The sequence below is a fragment of the Pempheris klunzingeri genome, chromosome 21, assembly GCF_042242105.1.
Source record: "Pempheris klunzingeri isolate RE-2024b chromosome 21, fPemKlu1.hap1, whole genome shotgun sequence".
In the NCBI taxonomy this organism is placed as follows: Eukaryota; Metazoa; Chordata; class Actinopteri; order Acropomatiformes; family Pempheridae; genus Pempheris; species Pempheris klunzingeri.
Window position 1 is genome coordinate 11850141 of NC_092032.1, and position 17525 is coordinate 11867665.

At 41.4% G+C, this 17525-nt stretch overlaps 1 protein-coding gene and 2 non-coding genes across 4 annotated transcripts; 1 reads left to right on the forward strand and 2 right to left on the reverse strand.

Annotated features, from left to right (window-relative positions):
- Positions 1–100: 100 nt before the first annotated feature.
- On the reverse strand, positions 101–5931 carry trim55b (tripartite motif containing 55b). Of its 2 annotated transcripts, none has more exons than XM_070853261.1 (8): positions 5659–5931; positions 5053–5222; positions 4148–4322; positions 3896–3991; positions 2943–3176; positions 2780–2802; positions 1262–1386; positions 101–1166 (listed from the first exon to the last, which is right to left on the reverse strand). In XM_070853261.1, exons 1-8 carry the CDS (start codon positions 5785–5787, stop codon positions 994–996), a joined length of 1125 nt encoding a protein of 374 aa, XP_070709362.1. In that variant the 5' UTR covers positions 5788–5931; the 3' UTR covers positions 101–993. The 2 variants fall into 2 exon arrangements, with proteins under 2 accessions (XP_070709362.1, XP_070709361.1); XM_070853260.1 differs by having other exon boundaries at positions 4148–4325.
- An 849-nt stretch (positions 5932–6780) lies between these two features.
- trnaa-agc (transfer RNA alanine (anticodon AGC)) lies at positions 6781–6853 on the reverse strand. Its single transcript has one exon. It is a non-coding gene; the product is annotated as a tRNA-Ala (tRNA).
- A 389-nt stretch (positions 6854–7242) lies between these two features.
- On the forward strand, positions 7243–7328 carry trnay-gua (transfer RNA tyrosine (anticodon GUA)). Its single transcript is given in 2 exon segments — positions 7243–7279; positions 7293–7328. It is a non-coding gene; the product is annotated as a tRNA-Tyr (tRNA).
- Positions 7329–17525: the final 10197 nt, after the last annotated feature.

Consider the following 17525-nt stretch of genomic DNA (forward strand, 5'->3'; position numbering starts at 1 on the left):
TATAAAAATGACACTAATGCCTTTTTTAGATGGATTTTCTTTGACAGAAATAAATGAAAAGTGTGTGAGGAAGAGATAAAGGAAGGGACAGAGATAAAAATGAGTCTTTTTCCTTTACACATGCGCAGACACACAACCGGGTAGGGTGTTACACAAAATCTATTTCACTGGTAATTCAGTCCAGGCACAAATCTGGAGTGCAGCAACACATGTGATAGCTGTGTGAAACTAAGAACAGTTGAGTTTTTGTAAACCTGGTGTGGTTAAGTTCTCCCAAGTTCAACCAAGTTTTGGCTGAGAAACCTAAGAAATGCTGTGCTTTAGGTGTTTGTACAATTCTATTTTAATGACACATCAGATATAATGACCATAACAGGGCAAAATGTGATGCTTTGTCCATAATAGGAAAATATACCTGTGTTACACAACAAAGAACACAACACATAATACAGGTTCTTGCGTGTATGAAATACTGAAATGTCACAGTGATTTTTTTTCTCTGCTACCCTACTCATAAAGTTATATCAGTCATAAAAAAAGAGGGGGAAAACCTGAGGCCCCCTTGTCATGCTCTCTAATGATGCAGTTTAAATAGTGGGTCGCAAAAGGTCCACTGCATAAAAAATGCATGAACAAGCCTGAATTGTGGAAATAACCAAAAGACACTCATAGCCTGTCTATCATTCAGTACGTCAAAAAACACCTAAAGGGAAAAAAAAGTGTTTTAATCAGACAAAAAAAGTATAAGATCAGTCAGTATGCAGTGTTGCACGCTAACAAAATCGCAATAAAAGAGAGAAGGGAATTGAAACTTCTGTCTCTTCCGTTAGATCTACCTCAGCAACTCAGATTTTCCCTTCGGCACAGATCTAAATCCGTCTCACTGTTACCCAATCTGGGAGAAAAAGTATCACAACTGACCTGAAATCAACATCTAGCAGCAAAACTTATCCTGCTCCTGGTTTAAGTGTTGTCTGGGCCGGCGGCTGACAGCTAGGTCGAAGCAGCGCTCTTGGCTGCGCTTGGGGAGGAGTTCATTTGCTGGGGGGCAGAAGGTTGGATGGAGGCGTCTGTAACAGCGCTGCCTCCCGAAACAGTCTGGGCCCCCTCTCCTTCCTCAGCGCCTGCTTCGCCATCCTCATCCGCCTCATCCTCGTCTTCATCATCTATAGAAAGAATAGGGAGTGAAATAAAAGTCAGATTACAACAAGTGTGAGCTGTGAGCAGTAAGACGCTGCGGTCACCAGGAATGTTCCTTCACCTTGGACGAAGTCAATGCTGCGCAGGGCCTTGCCTTCTTTCTTGAAGTTGACGCTGTAATGATCCATATTCTCATAGCCGCGCTCAACTTTGTCCAAGTGTGTTATACTGGATGCTTCCGCAATTCTGAGTGAAAGTAGGTGAAAGTAGCATGTTTACAGGAAAAGAATCACCTTCACACAGTCATTGTGTGTGAAATATAGTCTCCTCCAACTTTAGATTCCTCCTGAATGAATGACATGTGAATGGGTGATTGAGGATGTGATGTAAAAAGAGCTGTGAGTAGTCAAAATGACTAAAAAGGCACTATACAATTACAGACCATTTCCAATTATAGCCCTTGTTATATATGATCAATGTTCACAAGTTATTTTGGGCTTTCACAGCTGATTGGCTACTTTTAATAGAATTACTTTTGACGACTCCCAGAGAGTAGGTGTGACCTTAACGCATTAGGCTGCTGGTATAATGTGTAGGACCAAAGGTACATTTGGTAAGTCATTCACATATAATTTTCACATTTAAAGAAAAACAGAAACCAGCAAAAGAGGAATAAAAAACAGAGGACAATCTGACTAATAGCTTTTAATAGCGTTAAGGCAGAAAGGATTTTCATCTTCGAGAACTAAAAGAAGAGACCACATTTCTCCTGTACTGGCTTCTCTTCATTGGCTTCCAGTAAAATCTAGAATAGAGTTTAAAATCCTTCTCCTCACTTACAAGGCCCTTAAGGGTCAGGCCCCATCATATCTTAAAGACCTCATAGTACCATACTACCCCACTAGAGCACTGCGCTCCCAGACTGCAGGCCTACTGGTGGTTCCCAAAGTCTCCAAAAGTAGTGCAGGAGGCAGAGCCTTCAGCTATCAGGCTCCTCTCCTGTGGAACCTCCTTCCAGTTTGGGTTCTGGGGACAGACACCCTCTCTACATTTAAGAGTAGACTAAAAACCTTCCTTTTTGACAAGGCATATAGTTAAGGGCTGGATCAGGCCTTAGACCAGCCCCTAGTTATGCTGCTATAGGCTTAGACTGCCGGGGGACTCCTATGGTGCACTGAGCTCCTCTATTCTCTCTCCTCCTCTTCCTCTCCATCATTATGTCTCATGTCAGCCAAATGTCTGCCTCTAACTGGCTATCTTCCCCGGAGCCTTTCTGTGCTTTCTCATCTCTCAGGTTCCTGTGGATCTTGTGGATCCTGGTCCTGGTCCTGCTGATGTGGTTCTCTGGTTCAGGATTGTCGGACACTCGTCATGTTTTTCAATAATATCATACTCCTAATCTTTTAGTCACATTCCTATTGCTAGTGCTATAGTCACTGTTAGTACGTTGGTTGCTGTTTGTGTTGTCTGTCTCTCTCTGTCTCTGTCTCTCTCCCTCTCTCTCTGTCTGTCCAACCTCCACCCATAAAGATTGATTGAGATTGATCTTCAAATGACAGTATGCTATCTTTTTGACCGAGCAGACATACTGCATACCCACTGCCAGTGTAATTATTGGTACATAAAAACATATACTCACTTTTTAAGAAGGGGCTTTGTGTTCTGAAAGAGACAAGATAAATAAAGACCAAATATCCATTAAACCTACACATCAATTTTTGCTAATTTTGACCAATTATTCATCATCATTCATCACAGAGTTTGTACCAACAGTTTGAACCTCATTTGGTGTCAACTCTGACCTGTAGAAATAAAGCCATTTCCGGCTCCTCCATGGTCTGGATCCCCTTCTCCACAATCTTACAGCTCTCCTCCAGATGGTCTCCGTACTTCCTGGTCAGGCCCCGGATGTAGTCGACCTTCTCTTCCTGTTCACTCGTCACCTTTTGACTCATCTCCCTCTTCTTCTCCTCCAGGATGGAGTACAGCTGGTCAAACTTCTCACACACCACAGTCTTCTGCCTCCGACCATTCTCCTGTGCATGCGTGAGTGAGAGACAGAAGGAGACACGAGCGCATGCATGGGGAAGGGTTATAAATTCTGAAAGTTCATCCATATTAATCATTCTTCACAGTCTTGTGGGTGAGAAATGTATGTAAACACGACTCTAGGATACAACAGAGTTTAGAATATTCAAAAGCAAAGATCAAACCGAAGAAAAAGAGGCAATAGCTTTCTGTGTATGGTCATGTACATACTGTAAACTACAAATGCTCTGGTTAGCCTGTCTCCCGCCCATCCGGTAGTGCCATATGTGCAGGGAGGGCAGTGAAGCTCATTCTGCATGTCCGTCCTGAGTGACGCCACTGAGGGTGACACACGGGGAACTGGAGCCACTCCAGCTTCCTCCCTACTAAGTCCAACTGTGGCACGTGAACCATAGGAAAGCTGTCTGTTCTCCCTCCATCAATTGCACTGCTTGTTTTTAATGTCAATGGGCCAGAGGCAGAATGGAGTGCACCGCTAAGTGCGTGTAGAAGAAAATGTGGAAAACAGAGAGTAAGACAGACTGCGGCACAAAAACATTAATTTTCCTCTCTCCAGACAGATAAAAGCAGGGAGAACGGCAGTGACAAGGACACATTACGTCTGTTTGTACGTCTGTGCAGGTGAGTGCAGGTGCATTAGTGTGTGCACAGAGCCAGGCTTGCTGCGTGAGTGAGCGGCCAGGCGCTGCAGCAGTTGGACACTGACCTCTATGGCACGACAGGCTTCCTCTAGCTGACTAATGATGCCTTGCATCCTGTCGTTGTTACCAACCATCATGGCAATCCCGTCACTCAGCTCCGTCTGGGGGGCAAGGACATGGCAGAGTAAATACCTGAGATCAAGTGTGATTCAAAGTTATAATGCAAATAATGTATGAATCTATCGATCTATCTATCTATCTATCTATGTATCTATCTACTTCTCCTAATCTCATAATTGATGTATTCATGGCCTCACCTTTTTTGTCTGGTAGATGGAGGCTATGGGCGCCACCTCACAGTCTTTGTGAGCTCCAAATACCTTACACATGGAACACGTGGGCACACCGTGGGTCACACAGTAAATGTTGATCTTTTCCTCCTCGTGAACGTCACACATCGGCATTTCTTCCTTTCTCTCTGGCGCTGGCTTGCTGCTGTTGAGGTTTAAGGAAAGCAGTGTTATCTTCCTTCCAGGCCGAACATTTCATTGCATATTGATGTGACATATAATGTCAGTTTGATAATGTCACAGGTAAACATCTCAGTAGTTTATTGATGATCCATCAGTCTTGTATTGCCATGCACCTGGACTGTCAGCACTGTAATCAATACATCACTATTACACTGTGTAGTACACAGGTGTGGGTGTAGGTGCATTAAGCATTACGTCTTTTATGAATAACTCATGCTTATCTTGTATGGGCAAATTATCCTATACAAATAAATCAAGATATCAGTTAATTCTCCATGAAATATTTCACTTGGTTTTCTAAAATAATACCATAAAGTCTTAATCCAGTTTGAGGCTGAGCGTCCTGTTTGTGAGTGTTGTAGATTTGGACATAAAAGTCTTTTGGCTATACAGCTAACTACTGAGATTAGGGAAATCATCTGTGCAGACGGATGACTAAAACTAAAAACCTGCTGTCATCCACTCCAGCTCTGTGACTCAGAAGCCACTGGCTCAAAGGCCACACCAGTACCTGCTATGCGTCCTGCCTATCTCCATTTGCTGCCCTCAGGGTTGAAGCACAGGGCTAAAGACAGCCTTGACTGATAAACAAAGCCTTTCTGCAGTAATGTGACCACATTTTACTTAGAATTTGTCTTCCATTGGGAGAAAAAAGAGTAGAGTACATATGTGTGTCTGATCTGTCTCACCTGGTGGACTCCTGTTTGAACATGTCAATAATATTCTCCACCAGCAGGTTCCTCTGCAGCCCATAGACGCCATGCCTGTCCAGAACCACCTCATGTCTGCAGGACGGGCATCGGAAGCGGCCACCAGACGTGATAGAGCCACCTCTTGTTGGAAGGTATGGATTTGAGGCCTGTAAACAGTCATAATTCAAACTCTAAATTTAGGTTAGGATTAGGATAGATTCATTTTAGGTGTGAAATTACTAGTCCATAATACCAAGTGTAACCAAAACCAAAACACTGAATTGCTCTGCTGTCACTCCTAAATGACTTAACAGATGGTTTAATGCAGTGACAATCACTTAAAAACAACCCAATTGTTTGTAAACACAGCCTTGAAGGTTCATTAATGATCAGATGTAACACTCAGTGTGCTGATTTTCTGTCTAAACTTTACTGACATTATGAGAATGTACACCTATGTCTAACTGGGCCTTAAATACATCACAAATGTAGGGCAAGTTCATTAAAAATGTGGTTCAGATGCCGATATATGTATCAAGTTATTAAACATGTTTCCCTTCATATCAAAAACAAATCAGTAGCATTTTCTCGTCAGTTTCTTACCTGGAAAACATCATTGGCACATTTTCTGCAGAGGTTGTGCTGGCAGGGTAGGATGACCACAGGCTTTGTAAACATTTCCAGGCATATGGGACAGATCAGCTGTTTCTCCAAGTTGTCCATAGTGTTCATTTTGACTAACGTTTTCAGCAAGACAAAAAGAAACACTACCAAAACTTACTTGTAAGCCAAATAAAACTAATAAAGTTAGTAAAAAGTCCTTTTGGAGGCAAACTATAGTAGGCCTGAGGAGTAGGCCTGCTGCTCTTGTCCTGGTGAGTGTGGGCTGCTATCTCGCTGGTGTCAGTTCTGTTTTTAGCAGCTATTGCTGTCACGTCAAAGGTTGCCATTTTTACCTTGCCCATATTTGAAACTGGGGAGGGGAGAAGCGAACAGCTGCCCATCAGCCCCTACATCTTCCTCTACACTACTGTCAAAGATAGCTGATGTCTGTGAGGTGTAAGTAAGTCTGTATTAAGGAGAGTGAATAAAAGATGTGGGGGCTACCCGAAATATTTGAGTTTAAGAATCACTCCTATCAAATATAGTTAAATACAGTCACTGAACATGATGATTGATTGTAATGATGCAGCTGTAGTTATATTAAAAAAAAGTATATATTAAAGTCAATAGAGGTTTTGAACTAAACATAATGCCTTTTTCATGTTTACCCCGGTACATGTTAGCTTAACTTTAATGCTAATGCTAACTTTTAAGGTAAACAGTTTGAAAGGCTAGCTAGCACCATCCCGGGGGGTTAAACAGGCGACATCGCTGGACTTTTGTTGTACAAAAGGACGATGGCGTGTCCATTAAAAGGTATTTTACATCATTAGCTAACTACAACAGGAAGAGAGCAACAAACAAACAAATGGTTGCGTCTGTAAAATTAGTAGTTACTGAGTTTTTTTGTTGAGTTGCCAGTAGTGCTTTGCACCTGCATAATTAGCTAACGCTAATTAAGCTAGCGTTAGCTTACCAGCCATTAGATGTGGGGCAAAACTTCCTTGTTATTGTATCACTATAGTTAACTGTAAAGTAAATAATGACAAGCCGTTCTGCTTTACTGCAACACTTTATAGAGCAAACTATAATTTCCTTGAGGATGAAGGAAAAAAGTGTTTATGGAGAATGCGGGCATCGATCCCGCTACCTCTCGCATGCTAAGCGAGCGCTCTACCATTTGAGCTAATTCCCCTCGAATGCTACAGAGGTTGACCGTCTTATTTAACAGCAAACACGTCTGTGTGAGCTCTGTTATCTATTGTGTGTGATTTGTGTGAATTTCATTAATCGTGAGCTTTGTGTGTTATTGTGACGCTGTAATATGACGTATAAGAGCTAAGGTCTCGTTATACTGACTGGTAGGACGCGCACCTAGCATGAGCTAACGTTACCATTAGTAGTGTTGACTTGTGAACAATCAGAGAATTTGATAGTATTGATTGTCGATTTTCGCCGACGTTCACTTTATTAATGTCCTTGTAACTTTACATGAATAACATTGGTTTATATAACTCACGATAACCGCAAACCACGCGCCCAGTTTTATATAAAACCTATGGTTGTGCGATGTGGTGGTATCTCCCTTCGATAGCTCAGTTGGTAGAGCGGAGGACTGTAGTGGATACATGGACATCCTTAGGTCGCTGGTTCGAATCCGGCTCGAAGGAGATGGATTTTTTTTCTGAAAGGCAAGTAAAACCTTTTCTGTGTTCCGCGCAACCGATACTATCTATTGGTCTACAACAGTATGTTTACTTATTCACTAATAAAGTAACAGTGAGTAATCTGTAGAAGAAATACGTAAAAACGACTGGATCTTGGAAAATTGACACCAGAGAGCAGAGCAAGCACTTTTTTTAAAAGATACTTTAGCCTATTGTTAACCTTTGATACAGCTGAATTGGTGAACTTGTAATATAGAGTTTGCAGTCTAAAAATGACTAATGATTTAGCCAAAAAAAGGACAGTAAAAGGGAAATATAATACAAATTAAAGCTGCAAGCAGCGTTGGAGGGCCCTCGCACGTTTGCGCGCGTCGGGGCGTGCGGCGGCTCCGTCCCGCCGCCGGACTGAGACCCTTACACGCGGCTCAGAACGTTCATGTAGTTTGGACAGCGCGTGAAGGACTTGCACGTCACTTCCCGTTCTATGTTGCGCTAGAAAATGGCCGCTAATGACGTTCTATATTCCAGTATATGTAGTGTTGACTACACTGTGAAGGTCTTGAGGCTTTTGTGACTAAACATGAGCAGTGTGAAACACACTGGATAACCTACAGTGAACTTGGAAGAACTTTCGGTGCCATGGCCAGACACTGAACTTTGACAGCTCGCCACGGGCAAACCGTAAAAGATTATATAAAACCCTTGATAACTTTTCATCCTTGATATTGTTTCTACCAGCTGACCGAGTTTGAAGTCGAACGCTTCAACCCCCTCGGACTAGTTCGCTCATTTACGACCCCTATAAATGGCTGAAATTTTGACACTAAATTCCAAATGGCCGACTTCCTGTTGGGTTTAGGTCAACGCTCCAAGAGGCTTTTTTGTAGGTCCTATCGTCCCGCATATGTATACCGAATTTGGTACATGTAGGTAAAACATAGACCGGGAGCTAGTTCGTCAAAGTTTTGTAGGGGGCGCCATAGAGCCATTTTGGCCCACTGAAACCTGTTAACCCAATAAGATTATTCATTTTAGGGCTCCTGACGTGTATGCCAAATTTGGTGAGTGTGCACGCATGCGTAAGCTTTGAAATTAAATTCGTTTTCCATGGCGAACAAGGCGTCGCCACGGTGACAGCATTTGGCGAAACCTTAAGCCCTTCATAAATTTGCATCGGCCACGTCTTGAGAATCTTTGGCCCAAATTTGAGGTGTCTGTGGTTAACCTGCTGAGAGAGAGACGTCCGAGAAAGAAGACATGTACCTCCTCCCGCCAGTAGGTGGCGCTATGACTATGGTTCAAAATGGCCACGTACATGTCTTCAGAGGTGGACAGTCATCAAACTGTATGAATTTGGTGAAGATAGGACCTTGTACAGTGGAGTAACAGCACTTTCAATTCTGATGGCGAAAAAAAAATTTCAATCGACAGTGTCTGCATCGCCACGGCAACAGCTTTTGACACAGAGTCACGGCGTTCGCTCCAGACCAACATCAACATCTTGAGGCTTTCCTGACCAAATTTGAAGTGGATCCGATCAACTGGCTGGTCTTGAGGCATCATAGCGCAAAACATAAAGTTTCCTGTCAGCACCAGGTGGCGCTATGACTTAAAATGAATATTGACATGTAGATGTGTTCGGGGCGGGACTCTCATCAGACATGTGAAGTTTGGTGCATATTGGATCACGTACAGTCAAGTTATTAACAACTTCCTGTTTGACGGCGAGGCACAAACTTTTGACAGCTCGCCACGTCCAAACCGTTAAAGATTATACCAAACCTTTAATAACTTTTCATCCTTGATATTATTTCTAACAGCTGACCAAGTTTGAAGTCGATCGCTTCAACCCCTTCAAACTAGTTCGTTCATTTACGAACCCTACTTTTTAACATAAAATCCAAAATGGCCGACTTCCTGTTGGGTTAAGGTCATTGGTCCAAATTACTTTTTTGTGCGTCTTTAAGTGATACATGAACCCACCAAATTGCGTACACGTACATAAATTGCAGTTCCCGGGGTAGGGGTTTTAGTGTTAGGGGGCGCAATAGAGCCATTTTGCCACGCCCATTTGTGAGACCCATTAAATACGAAATTTTTCGCCAGGCCTGATGCGTGTGCAAATTTTCCTGACTTTTCGTGCATGTTCAGGCCCTCAAATTTGCGTTTGTTTCGGCCCGAGAATAATAATAATAATAATTAAAGCTGCAAGCAGCGTTGGAGGGCCCTCGCACGTCCGCGCTCGTCAGGGCGTGCGGCGGCTCCGTCCCGCCGCCGCTGGACTCCGACCCTTCCACGCGGCTCAGAACGTGCATGTAGTTTGAACAGCGCGTGAAGGACTTGCACGTCACTTCCCGCGTCTCCCATGTTGCGCTAGAAAACGGCCGCTAATGACGTCCTGTATTCCAGTATATTAAGTGTTGACTTCACTGTGAAGGTCTTGAGGCTTTTCAGACAAAACATGAAAAGTGTGAAACACACTGGAGAATCTACAGTGAACTTAGAAGAACTTTCGGTGCCATGGCGGGACACTGAACTTTGACAACTCGCCACGGGTAAATCGTAAAAGATTATATAAAGCTTTTGATAACTTTTCATCTTGAATAGTGTTTCCACCAGCTGACCGAGTTTGAAGTCGATCGCTTTGACCCCCTCGGACTAGTTCGCTCATTTACGACCCCTATAAATGGCTGAAATTTTGACACTTAATTCAAAATGGCCGACTTCCTGTTGGGTTTAGGTCAACGCTCCAAGAGGCTTTTTTGTAGGTCCTATCGTCCCGCATAAGTATAGCGAATTTGGTAGATGTAGGTAATACGTACACCGGGGGCTAGTCCGTCAAAGTTTTGTAGGGGGCGCCGTAGAGCCATTTTGGCCCATCCAAACCTGTTAACCCAATAAGATTATTCATTGTAGGCCTCCTGACGTGTATGCCAAATTTGGTGAGTGTGCACGCATGTGTAAGCTCGGAAATCAAATTCGTGTTTCATGGCGAACAGGGCGTCGCCACAGTGACAGCGTTTGGCGAAACCTCAAGACCTTCATACCTTTGCATCAACCACATCTTGAGAATGTTTGGCTCAAATTTGAGGTGCCTGTGGTTAACCTGCTGAGAGAGAGACGTCCGAGAAAGAAGACATGTACCTCCTCCAGCCAGTAAGTGGCGCTATGACTATGGTTCAAAATTGCCACGTACATGTCTTCAGAGCTGGACAGTCATCAAACTGTATGAATTTGGTGAAGATAGGAACTTGTACAGTGGAGTTACAGCACTTTTAATTCTGATGGCGAAAAAAAAATTTCAATCGACATTGTCTGCGTCGCCACGGCAACAGCTTTTGACAGAGAGTCATGGCGTTCGCTCCAGACCAACATCAACATCTTGAGGCTTTCCTGACCAAATTTGAAGTGGATCCGATCAACTGGCTGGTCTTGAGCCATCGTAGCGTAAAACATAAAGTTTCCTGCCACCACTAGGTGGCGCTGTGATTTAGAATGAATATTGACATGTAGATGTGTTCGGGGCGGGACTCTCATCAGACATGTGAAGTTTGGTGCATATTGGATCACTTGCAGTCAAGTTATTAACAACTTCCTGTTTGACGGCGAGGCACAAAATTTTGAAAGCTCGCCACGTCCAAACCGTTAAAGATTATACAAAACCTTTAATAACTTTTCATCCTTGATTTTGTTTCTACCAGCTGACCAAGTTTGAAGTCGATTGCTTCAACCCCCTCGGACTAGTTCGTTCATTTACGACCCCTACTTTTCGCCATAAAATCCAAAATGGCCGACTTCCTGTTGGTTTTAAGGCATACCTCCAAGAGACTTTTCTGTGCGTCTTGAAGCGATACATATACCCTACAACTTTCGTACATGTAGATAATACGCAGTTCCGGGGCTGAGTTTTGGTGGCGCTATAGAGCCATCTTTTCACGCCCGTTTACGAAACCCATAAAATACGAAAATTTTCACCGTTCCTGAATTTTGTGCAAATTTTCCTGACTTTTCGTGCATGTTCAGGCCCCCAAATTTGCGTTTGTTTCGGTACAAGGAAAATAATAATAATAATAATAATAATAATAATAATAATAATAATAATAATAATAATAATTCCTTCAATTTCAACTATGTTTTCGGCCCCCTGGTCTCCTGGTTTTTTTCATTTGACGTATTTTTCCGAGGCCTACCTGCTCGGGGACTGTGAGGTCCGTACACGTCTTGGTTCTTGGGTTCTGGCCCGTTTTCCTCCCTTGCTCGTTTTCCCCCACGCAGTTTCAATAGGGTCCTCGCACCGCTTGGTGCTCGGGCCCTAATAATAATAATAATCCACACAGTTTCAACTATGTTTCGAGCCCCCTGGTTGGCTGGTTTTTTGCCATGTCGCGTATTTTTTCGAGGCCTACCTGCTCGGGGACTGTGAGGTCCGTACACCTCTTGGTTCTTGGGTACTTGCACGTTTCCTCCCTTTTCCCCCACGCAGTTACAATAGGGTCCTCGCACCGCTTGGTGCTCGGGCCCTAATAAAAGATAATTAACTAATTATTACAAATACCTCTAATATTACAAATTTACATTGATGAAGGAGTTGGAAATTTCCTCATTACCAACCACCACAACTGTCCACAGTTAACCTAGCAACAATTAGATATTTGTTGACATCATGCGTAGATATTTTGGTGGAGACACTCCAGTTTTTCACAGTGAGACAAGAAGATTAGATGATAAATGCTCAGTTTAGATTTCAGTGGAGGTCTCGTCAGTAAGCAAACTGCATGTTCTGCATTGTCGAACTGCATGTTTAATGAAAAACTGTCACACCTGCAAGCACTCTGCTCAAAAGGGAGCTTAGAGGTGATTGTTTAGTGTCTGATTTGGTTGCAGCTCGTGATGAAACCAAACATTATCACTTGCTTTGACTGTGAAACGGTTTATGAATGCGCCACAAGCACAATTAGATGGATGACTCAGAAACAATAATTAGTTGTTGTGTTGGGGACTGCAGCAAGCATCGCACACTAATAAAGTGTCTTTGTTAACAATGGCTGACATGTTTCAGTGATGTCTCACAAACACTATCCTCTGTCCAGTACTTCTCATCAGCAGTGTAGTAATTTAAATTAGGAACAGAAATGTCTCCAGAGCTCAATCTACACACTTGCATGAGTTATTCAATTAATTTTCATTTTATTTATTAAATTTCACTTGAGAATATTTATCAGAATCACCTAAAAATAGAGGGTGTTGTTTGCCCACCAACTGGAGAGCATTAAGGAGGCATTAATATTTTTCTGCCCGTACTGTCCAACCACACTGAGGCCCAGGGAGCTGGACTGCTTGTAGGTTTCTCCTCATAGAGACATCAGGGTTGGCATAGTTTAAATCCTAGGAAATGTTTGTCATTTTGTTGTTGGGATGATATTCCAAAGCTGTATCTCTAGAGGAAAAATTAGCAATGTGCTTTATTGCACATGGTTAGTATTAATTGAAATAACATTAATTTGACCGACAGTTTTGTAAAAAGCGACCCACATCATAAGCAACTTGGGATTCAGTGTCTTGCTCAAGTATATTCTGACTGAGACAGGAGCCGAGGATCAAACTACGATTAACGGATGACCCTCTAAACTAGCAGAGCCACTGCCCCATTGATATTTCCAACAAATGTCATTATTTTTGTGGGTTTTTGAGGTGATTTTGTAAACAACACAAAATACCTCTGTTAACTTAATAGTTAAACTGTATTGCGCACAAGATCCTCAAAGTCCTGGTAGTTTATGACCCATCAAGCATATCTGTTTTTTCATCTCAATGTTTTTCTCTGACTCACACAGTGTGAAATCTGCTCTCTACCTCTGGTCCACCCCTATTCCCTTTATATTAGGGCCACATGGTTATTCACACGGTGCCTTTCATTGCAGGTATGTCAGAGTCAGTGAGTCATATTTAAACATTGTAGATATATGTTACGATTCCCCAGCCCCCGTCTCTAATTTGTCTAATTTTATGTCATTTGGTGTCAGCCCAGGGTCAGCATACCACAGGTTGGGAACCACATCTGCAAAGACACTATAAGCATGTACCAAGCTAACACCTCAAAGGTTAGAATCATGTATTGAAAATATAGAAATACAAATAAAAATAGAATGCAAAAAAATCACCACCTTCCTATTCTGCACTTAACTACAAAGTGCCTTTTCCCTTCATGTATGATAAATATAGGCACTTGTCTCACCTGATTCCTCTTTTCTGTTTGTCTTTTCCTTGTTATGTACAACAAATTATGCTTTCTGGTTACTTTGTGTTGCTGTGGGTGCACCACTTCATTCACTATTAATTAGAGGTCTTTACAAAGACTCAACTAGTATGATTACACATGCATTAACAACAAGCAAGGGCTGCTCAAATGCTCCTCATTTAGATGGCTCATAAAAGTGAATTCAAATTAGATCAATTAAGTGGATGTTCTGGGTTATGTCTTTGTGATTGAAGTGAATTCATAATGTTTAAGCCACTGATGTCTGACTCATAAAATATCAGTGCCTGTTGGAAAAATGCAATGAAGAATGAAAACGGACAAATTAAGAGCTGTCTGAGATTTCCTTAGGATGAAAAGCCAATATGAATGCCTGACAGACGCTGCTGTGAGGTTTGTGGCCAGGCGCTGGCAGCTTAAAGAGCTTGACGTGACCCTCTTTTTCCTCTATTTTGCTCAGTGGTGGTACAACGGTGTTTTGATTTTATAGTAAAAGGGTCTACAGGTACTGCCACGACCACAAAACACTCAACAGAAGGTTTTTCACACATGCACTTGCACACAACCACATACATAAAGGTCTACAAGTTCATGAGCAAGATAAAAGTGTATATGGGACCAGAACAGGGAGCAGAGCAAGTGGTGCCATCTGCTCGCGTGTATGAATATTTCAGTTAGGTGGAAGTCATATTGAATTCATACAGATGGTAAGCAGCCATTGCCTGTAAATGAAAAGGTCGTGGTAAGCATTCTCAGGTAATGTCTATTTTTGAATTTCCACCCTTGTCCTGAAAAGACCTATTGAAATGAAGTTCTTAACCTTTAAACATCACTTAAGGTGTGATCAGTTATGGAAAATGGACTAAAGTGATCCCTCATCAACTAGAAATACGGTCACCTTCTGTAAATGTAATCCTATTGGAAAATAACTACGTATGACTACTACAAATCGACTAATAATTGTTAAGTCACCAGTAACTCATAGTGGTATTGATTGGGATGAACACAAATAAATAAATAAAGGTAATTATCACAAGCAATTAAAGAAATGATCTAGTTAACCCCTCAGTCATTTTTAATAAACAAAAAAGTAGTAAAAGGGATGGTTTGCTGCAAATATATATATGTACACAATATACTTTGGCAAAATATGACAAGCAGTAATATGTGCAGAATTTACAATAATGTGGGAAACAGAGTTGTTTCAGTTGTATTTGTTTTTTCTTTTGAAATTTTAGACCGTGAGTTTAAAGCATCTTCGGACATGGTACCAGTGAGACTTCCCACTTGCTTCTTGCATGCAGGATCCAGAACAGAGTAGAGGTCTTCTCCTGAGGAAGACAGCGACTTTTTCCTCAGTTACTGCCAAATAGGAGCCAGGTAGATGACCGTGTACCGACTGAAAGCGAACCAGGTATTACAAAATAATATCACATTTAAATGAAAATACACACATGTTTTAATTTACCTTTTTATTCTTGTTGAATTTGATCACGCAAAACTTCATTTCAGCAGTTTATAAGCAGCATTTTATTTGACCAACATTCATGTGGACTTAACTTGTAATTTATTTTATTAACATTTGTCAACAAAAGGCAAACAGAACTAAGAAGCCTTTTCTCCAACCTCCAACTATAAAACCTAACTACACACAGCATGAGAACAAATAGTAAACAAACAGTGATGTGCTGAATGAACTTAATGCACATCAGTCCATCCACCATACTGAGTGATCATAGTTATCCAGGCAGCAGAAGGGTCTGATGAAAGCTTATTTTGATCAGACCAGCGGCACTTAATGATATCATAATCACATCAAACTAGTAGTTATAATCACAATAAGTGCTGTTCATGCAGAGGTGTAGTATGGATCAACGTTACACAACTGTTTTAAAGATGTCCTATCGCTGTTACGAAACACATTGACCCACAATATCATAGAACAAAAGTCTTGTTATCCCAAACAATGTACGGATAAAGAAAATTGATTTACAGCTAAAAACTGCTGAGAAGAAAGTGAACGTACAAGTAGAGTTACAGACATGGATTTGCATGATAATAATGTGGAGCCTCAGATATTTAAATACCCTTCATCATTTTTGACATACAGTCACTTAATGTTAAGACAAATGAAATCAAACAGCCAGATTTCCACAAGGAGTTTTATATAACATCCTCTCCCATTCAATGACGTACAAGAGACGTCAGTCTGCTTTAACAGGCACCACTGCAGCTCATGGTCAAGGGAAACTGAGATGCGCTAAGCATTCAATTGCTTCTCTCAGGCTGGCTTAAACCCCCCACCCTCTGCACCGTGAGGAGCGCAGTCCACTTTGTCTCATCTTTCGTTCTTTAATTCAAAGTGTAGTGAAGCAGGGGGATTTCAACACCCAGCAGCTTGGTGTTTACACAGCAAGAGCCTGCCTGCATCAAGCAGGTTACACTAATTGTACAGTAAACACACAGAATGCTGGCACTATTTGACATTTACTGTTGTAGACGTTTGAAGTTGATTTTCAGACATTGTTACATGTGCAGCTTAATGACTGATTTTATTGTTACTTGTGAGCTGAGACCATAAGGGGGGATGATAGAAAGGCTTGTAAGGGTGTAGCACAATGTTTTCTTTGATGTGTGAATCAAGCAAACTATTCCCACAGTTTTTGTGGTACAATCTGTGAACTAAGAACACAGTACATTGTGACAAAACGTGTGCCCTCTGGGATTGGCCAATAACTCATTATGTAAATCTGTATCTAAGCGTCTCTACAAGTGACGGTCATTCATATCTTAACAAAATTATCTGTTCTGACCATACAAGCCTTAGTGCCACGTTATTATCTTTTATTATTTGTCAGTATCATTAATGTCTGTGTTAGATTGCACCAGTGTGGAACCCTACAGGTGCAAGCTTCAGTATTACAATATATCAATCTTCAAGAGTGTAGATTCTGTTGCTGCTACTACCACCATTTTATTCTATTTTATTACCCATCAAATTCTTGCAATCCTAATCAATAAACAAACTCAATGTTGATGCTGATCAAAGGAGCGTCACACTGTTGTTTCTTCTGAGGAGCTGCTATTGAAGCCCACCAGCCTTTAATATAGTAAAAGAGTGCTATCTAGTGGTTGGAAGAGGTGCACTGAGCTTATTGAGATGATTGTAGTTATCAAATAGGGCTTATATTATACTTGGGGTTATGGTGTTGCAATTAGATCTCATGATTCATACTCCTTTAAGTTTGTATAAATAATGTGGATGGAAACAAGAGATTTCTCACTTCAGTAACACATGAATAACAAATAAGCTGTCGCAGCTTAATTCGAGTTTAGCACTTCTGGACTTACTATTTTACACTACATGCTGTTTCTCTTTGCACTCTTGAAATGCAAGCTTTCATCAAACTGTAAGTGTTCGCACCAACAATGTGTGCCAGGTTTGCTTGTCTTTGGCAGGCATGTAGTGTAGTTGTCTGTATAATGGTGTCCATTATTATCACTTTAACTGCACAATTAATGTCTTCTGATTACAAACAAAGGTAAAATCTGACTCTTTTAATGAACTACTTGAGATATACTTTAATTGATATCAATATCTTTTAAATTCACGTTTAATCCTACAAGCATACTGTCCTTGTAGAGGCTCTTTATCACCACAAGATGGCTCTACATACACACAACAACACATCTTAAAGTGTTCCTAATGGTGTTTAAGGCAAACATCTATCACAGTATACAAATGCTGTTTATTTCTTCCAATTTAACTTGATAATGATATCAGTCTTTTTTCATAAAAGCAAGATAACAGCTGTCCTTATTAATTGTGATGAACATGTAACTGGTGATATCCAACAGTCATGCAAAGAGGAGGTGCAATTACATCAAGTATAGAATTAAAACAGGAATCAGGAATATCTGTGTGCAGGCAAATGTGTGTTAAT

Coding starts and splice junctions, on each gene's coding strand:
- trim55b (XM_070853260.1), bottom strand. CDS start 5,787: ATGAACACTATGGACAACTTGGAGAAACAGCTGATCTGTCCCATATGC. Junction 3,992..4,147: donor CCATCTACCAGACAAAAAAG/GTGAGGCCATGA, acceptor CTTGCCCCCCAG/ACGGAGCTGAGTGACGGGAT. Junction 1,167..1,261: donor CAGCATTGACTTCGTCCAAG/GTGAAGGAACAT, acceptor TTCTTTCTATAG/ATGATGAAGACGAGGATGAG.